General features: G+C 34.1%; 1 protein-coding gene across 1 annotated transcript in view; it reads right to left on the bottom strand.

The window, feature by feature from the left end:
* Positions 1–5,117, bottom strand: part of LOC112515355 (ADP-ribosylation factor-like protein 5) — a 6,938-nt gene extending 1,821 nt beyond the window's left edge. Inside the window, exons 1-2 of the mRNA XM_025122133.1 lie at positions 4,845–5,117; positions 4,529–4,730 (exon numbers count right to left, since the gene is read on the bottom strand). Of these exons, the coding sequence (XP_024977901.1) occupies positions 4,529–4,720 (192 nt within the window). The 5' untranslated portion in view covers positions 4,721–4,730; positions 4,845–5,117. The remainder of the gene's footprint in view (positions 1–4,528; positions 4,731–4,844) is intronic.
* Positions 5,118–7,165: the final 2,048 nt, after the last annotated feature.

The raw sequence follows: 7,165 nt of genomic DNA, 5'->3' as shown, positions 1-7,165 counted from the left end.
ATATAAATGCCTTATATTTTTAGATATTTAAACAATTAAAAAAAGACAAAGAAAAACTATAAAAAAAGTTAGTGAAGTTGTCCCACATTGGAAGATAGATRGTAAAGGAAGAAAGAAAWGATGTTATAAAAAGAGAGGAAGATGAATGCAATTTTCTAACTTTGTCTTTTTGATGATGAAATTTGAAGTTGATCTCTTTATTTTTATAAAAACTAAGAGAACACTTTTAAGTTTTAAAATTTGTAAGAGAAAGACCCTAAGTTTTATAAATTTCAATGAGTGAGTTTGGTTCGAGCTTGATTCGAGTTGTAGTTCGAGCTTGATTCGAGCTTAGTTCGAGCTCGAGTTCGAGCTCGAGCTTGAGAAATAGTTATCGAGTTCGAGTCGAGCTCTGATTTTTACTACTCRTGAGTTTTCGAGTCGAGTTCGAGCTTGGAAATTMGGTTTCGAGTTCGAGTCGAGTATAGTGATACTCGAGCTCGACTCGAATCATTTACACCCCTACCCATGCCTACATGTGATGACTTAAAGATTAAGCAAGTCATTTGAGACCATGTAACCTTAGTTAAAACTCAAACCATAGATTGATTAATTTAATGAAGTTTCTCGCTCATATTTCTCCCACTAGGAAACCCTTCTTCCGCACATTTTCGAGCTATTTAAGCCATGCTCACAGTCAGAAAAATCACCAGTCGTGCAGAGAAGACTCGAACCAGCCAACTATGGGAAAGAGTCCAAAGTCCTAGCCTATATATTAGCGTAGTCCTAGGGTGACTCAATATGAAGTAGGTAATTGAGAGAACATTAAATGTTTCCTGTGTATTGCATATCCATGTTGGAACATAGGATAAGAATACCACAAGCATTTTCAATGTCCTAACTCTATGTCACTCAATGCATCGATCTCCGTTCTCTTTCTCGAGGAGAAGATGGAAGATGGAAGATGGGATATTTTGTTTTGTTTTTTATCTGTATCTTTGTTTTCCAAACGTACGCAAGAAGACATAAAATCATTGATTCTAACACACGAGATATTTCTAAAATTTCATTTGTACTTGATGAAAAGTGCAACCATGTAAATATAACATTTCGATTTCCTTTTATTCTTAAATTCATGATTTAATCTAAAAGATCACCCATTTTGCAGTAAATATGTGTCACATATCACACACAGAGTCAACTGCTGAAGAGTCAACCGCTGATGCCAACAAATGAGAGTTCAACATAGAGATGAAAACGACAAATTGACAACAAGGACCACACTCGAAAGTGGCTTAATATTTCAGGGAAGATTTTCCTAATTCACCCAACTTAATATCAATGACCACGAAGCAATATGAACCCATCTATCAACAGTGTTACCACATCACTTAGACAAACATAAGAGAAACAAAAGCCTACTTCTTATACCACCACAACCTAACAAATATCATGTTCTTATACATACTTTATACCAGACCCTTTTGAGGTTGTAAATATAACATAGTTGCAACTAACAAGAATGCCTTCTGTAAATAAACAATATACTTCCAGTTTGTACAAAGACTTCCATATTGCCATTAGAGCATTATTCAAGACTTTAACTGCTCCTATGATTCTCAAAATCATCCCACAAACCTTAATTTTTAGCTTCAATAGGGATATACTGGATTACATAGGAAAGTTGAAGCATGCTACCACTTCATTCACCCTGCTGCTATTCTATAACTACATCCTCATCTATCTATCAAACATTTGGTTGTATACTTGTATCTATACTATATTATAAAGCATTTGACAAAAACTCTTAAAAACCATTTTTTATGCATGAAGGACTGTATATTGATGCATATTACTTAAAATTCAAGATTACAAGTAAATTATGCATAAATACAACTTATTAAAGCTTCRTGTTTGAATTCGTGTAACTAACTGCGGATAAACATAATCAATAGAGGATAAACATCTTATTTTAAAATATAAAAAATCTAAAATATTATTAGGATAATTATCGAGTTCTAACAAAATAATTAATTATTATACTTAAAAGAAAATTATATTATTAACTACTTCGAACCTAAATTAAATTATAATAAACAAATATTGAATTAAAAAGTTACACAAAAAATAAGAATTTTAAATAGTTAATTTGATATTAATATTGATATATTTTTGTCAAAATTTTATAATATCTTCAAATTTATATTTTATTCAAAAATAAAAACATTATCGCTTTTTCAAAATCACCTAAGACCATACTATAACATCGACTGAGATAAAGAATAAAATGAAATATTAAAATCAAGATTTATCCCGCTGCATTGCGCAAGTACCTTTCTAGTTAATCATTAACAACTCGATCCTTTTTACATCCTGTGCTTCTCTATTAACACTATTAAGTTACACCGGTAATTATGTTTAGTCCAATGTAGCCTAAAACCATTAGGTCCCGTTTGGTTTGCAGGATTAGATTGGATAGGATTGGATTTGGAGGGATTAAGAATTGAACTTCATTCTAATCCCATGTGTGGTTTGAAGGATTTTCAAAATTTTAAATCCCAGGATTTCATTGAAATCCCATAAACATAGGATTTTGAAATCCCACGAGGGTGGTTGGTATTTCACGATATTTTGTATGATTTGTATGCAATAAGGTTTTAAAATATGTTAAAACATTTGTTTTGTAATAACTTATTAATAAAAAGGTAATTTAGTTACTTCATAATCATTTAAAATCTGTTTGTATAAATTATTTATAAAGAATGGAATTCAATTCATTCCAAATCCTACAAGCCAAGCACACCAAAGATTCCAAATCCCTCCAATTCCAAATCCTTCCACAAAATCTACATCAGATCCCTCAAAACTATTCCATCAAATCAAGGGCGCCCTTAGGCTCCAAGGTCTTTGTACATAGTTTAGCAATAACATCATATCTATTCTTATAATGAACATGAATTTCATTGGCAAAAGTAAAAAGCATATGGCATTATATATCATTTTGTATTTGTGAGATCATTACATAATTAAAACAAAAAGAAATGACTAAGCACAAACTCTTTACGTAAACACGTATTTATGGGAAGAATATCATTCTCATAGTAGATAGCATCATGCATGTATATGCCATCCTGGGCAGTCAATAGCGGTGCAATAGCGGAATGCGGTCTTGAGATGAATTGCAGTCCAAAATAGCGACGGTTTATAGCGGTGCCGCAATTAGCGGCGCTCTTCACCACTATTGCACCGCCAATTTTGTATCACAATAGCGGTCCGCTATACCGCAATTATTCTTGGGCCATTTCAATGTTGGGGCATTAGGTTTTTAGAATATTTGGGCTTTGTTTTTTTATTTTATGAGCCTTTTTTTACTTCTACTTCAATATGCTTGGGCCACTTAGACTTTCTAGAGTTTAGTTGACCTAAATTATATTCCTTTCAAGTTTCATCGACTGAATCATGAATCATATCCCAGAGATCAAGACAGAATTGTCCCTGCCTTTCAAGCTCCAGCCACTCGACTGAATGGTGAATCATCCAACCACTTGGCTCCATAAACTCTATTACTATGTTGCTTGTGTGGTTTGGAACTTTAAGTTGTTTGACTTGATATTTAATACAATATACTAAGTTATATATGTATATATTCGTATTTAAGTTATGAACCTATTTTTTTATTACCGCTATCCCACTGAGATAACTGCAATTGCATATCAAGGTCCCAACCAAGATTTCCGCAATCAACCATGTCAATTCTTAGACGCCATCAAAAGATAATATATCAGTTTATACAAGGTCCTCTAAATGTGTTCCTCATTCAGTCATTCTATATATGCCGTTAACCTCCCAACTGATACACCTTCGACCAAAAATGTCGAGTAAAATTAAACAAAGATGTGACCCATTTTTCATCCATTCTACCCAGGGTGAGAGATTATCACCATAAGCTAAAATGGCTCACTTAAACTGCAACTGACTATTGGCATAAGAACCTCTAAGAAAGAAAATACAATTGATCCATCGTCTACTTTATAAAGCTTATTGCAAGTCAAATTGCAATAAACCCCTTTGGTACAGCTTAAAATTTAAAATGGAAAAAAAAAAACCTCAAGACTTGTATTCGTTTAAACTTTAACTATCTTAAGATCCTTGTAACAGCTTATGTTTTTTAAAACTCTTACACAAGAAAGATAATTACATATCTATCATAACCCAATTAATGGAGAACATTATATATATGGACAGCAGTAAGTATGCGAAGATACTAGAAACCCAATCTATTCATTTATAAGGGCTGAATATAATTTCTATAGATTAAGTGCCTACAATTAACACTCATCTTGTAATGCCCATGCCTATAGCAGCAGGCAAGCACCAATATCTACCCAAATACACAAAACCATATATTTTCTCTAGCCAAGAAGTAGTCCATCACTTGTGGCAGATTCATGTAATAATGTATGTTATGCATGATGTTACATATCAACTTTCTTAAACAGCAAACACAAACAAAACATCAGCAAAAACAGGATAGAAGGAGACAACATACCTCAAAGCGTATGTTCTTATAAACAAGCTCCTCCACGTTGCTACCAACAGTAGGATGTGTAGTTACAACCTCACCCAGATGCAACTTGTAAAGCGTCGTCGTTTTTCCAGCATTATCCAATCCAACAACAACGATCTTGTATTCCTTTGCAGGAAACAACATGAACCAAAACTTCGACATGAGGGCACCCATATTCGTAACCCTAAATTCCCAACATGAAAATAAAAATTCAGACCACCATTTAATTTGAAACATATGAATCTCAACAGATATTACACAACAATAAAACAAGATCATCTATTAGCAAATCTTTAACCTCAGATCCCTTGTTTCTGTAAATATGTGTGCTCCGAAACCCTAGATTTTTGAAGAAACGCGATGATCGACTGAACGATCTGACAGTGGGGAAATACTAGGATTTGAAAGTTAGGCTTCCAACATTCATGGGAGAGGAAGATGAGATGATGCTACTCGTCTTTGAGAAATGCGTGATCGATTGATTCTGAATGTTTCTGGCTTTCCAAAAAGGATGTTATTCTCTTTTGTGATTCAATACAACTATAATTTAACAAAAAATTAAAATTAGAGTAAATTATAATTTAACAGAATGTTCATTTTACGAGGAATCAGATGGGCTTTGGTTGGACCTCATTATAGAACTAGAGGGTTCTAATTATTGATTTAACAAATATACAAGTTCTTACAAAATATACTAGTTGGACCAGAGGCTCTGTATCTATTGATAAGAGCTTTTGTATCAAAATCATATATTAAGAAGTTTTTAAGAAAAGAATTTTATATTTAGAATTTTTCTATGAAAATAAGACCAGAGGGGCTCTGGTTGGCTTACACGTTGAACCAGAGGCTTTGGTTGGTTTTGACTTTTAAACCAGAAACTCTGATTAATATAACCAGAAGCTCTGGTCATACATGAACTCTTTTTAATCATTTTTGGTTATGGAAAAAGCTATTTTATTACTCACAAAGTTAATCAAGGATCATTATGAGAAATTACCTGAGCAAGAGGCTTTGGTTAGTATAACTAGAAAACTTAGGTAGAGGAACCAGAGGGGCTCTGGTCCTCTTATAAGTTAAAATAATTTCTAAGTGTGGCCTTTGGAACCAGAGGTCCGATGGACTCAAACAGAATGTGGTTTTTATCCTTCATTTTATGAAATTGTTTAAATATTTTGGCAATTTTCACCATGCATTACATAAAAAGGGAACCTAACTAGACATTCATGTCTCTCATTTTGTGTTTTCAAAATATGTGTACGGGTAATGATAATAAGGGAAAGAGCATTCTGTGAATTATGTCCTTATGTACTTAGCTGCATGAAGATCTTAATTAGTCATATTTTGAAGTATAGATGTCAAGATACAAGAGCATGTACTTTTGGAAATTTTGAGTTGTGCTTTTTGCATTGTAGACTCTTGTATTATGGACCTTTGTGGGCTTAACATGTATTCTATGTATGAAATATGTGTTATATATGTAATATGAGATTGAGGGTGTTACATAAGTTGTTATCAGAGACTGAGTTTAAGAGATTTAGGTATTTACATGCATGATGCCTAGAGTTAAATTGTTTCATTGCATATAGGGGTCCCAGACATAGTTAACACATTTGGAATAAATATGATAAGTTACGAGATCAGTGTGTAAGATATTTTTGGATTACATGTGGCCAATGTAATTTTGAATTTACAGGTACATAATTGAACTTGGATACTTCATTATATTTGGGAATGTGGAAATATGTGTTTATTAACTTTGCTATCTACAAATGACTAGTAGATCCAGAAGGTCTGAAAGGATCACCCGCCCCAACCCCAATGAAGAAAAATCTCCTATCGTTCCTATTGGTACATCTGAGGACAGAGGCAGAGGTAGAGGCTGAGGGCAGAGGCAGAGGCAGAGGTAGAGGCAGAGGTCAAGGCAGAGGACAGACCAGAGGTAGACTTAGCCAGCCAGAAATCAATACAGATCAAAGAGAATCAAATTCTGAAAATATGAACCAGGAACAGATGCCCCAACCAGAATATGTGACTAGAGATATGCTGGCTGAAGAAATGGGAAGGCTAAGGGAAACCTTGACTTCCATTATGCGAATCCCTGCCATAATCAAGACTGGCAGAGTTGAGATTAATCCAGCCATCCCAGTTGTCAATAACAGGGAAGGAGACATAAAGATGTTTCTGACTTGCGAACCACCAATCTTCTCGGGAGAAAGAGATCCAATCAAAGCTATGTGTTGGATCAAAGAAACAGAGTCTGTTTTTAACACTATTAGATGTGCAGAGACAGACAAGGTCCGATTTGCAGTTTCAATGCTGAAATCAAATGCGTTATTCTAGTGAGAAATAGAATCCTTAGCCAGAACAGATATTTTGCAAACTATGACATGGCCAGAGTTTGTCAACAGATTCAAAGAGCAGTTTTGCCCAAAAGCTGCTACTAGACAAATGGAGGAAGATTTTTTGAAGCTAGCACAAGGAAACAGAACAGTGAGGGAATATACAGAGAAATTCATCGAATACTCAAGGTTCGCAAAACATTACATCTCTCCTGAATCAAGGAAAGTAGAAAGGTATATTTGGGGATTGAAGCCCTCAATCCGAGAGTTCATTATAGCC

The sequence above is a fragment of the Cynara cardunculus genome (genome assembly GCF_001531365.2).
Source record: "Cynara cardunculus var. scolymus isolate 2C chromosome LG 1, CcrdV1, whole genome shotgun sequence".
In the NCBI taxonomy this organism is placed as follows: domain Eukaryota; kingdom Viridiplantae; phylum Streptophyta; class Magnoliopsida; order Asterales; family Asteraceae; genus Cynara; species Cynara cardunculus.
The sequence above is the reverse complement of the archived record's forward strand: the minus strand, read 5'-3'. Positions and strand labels throughout refer to the sequence as shown.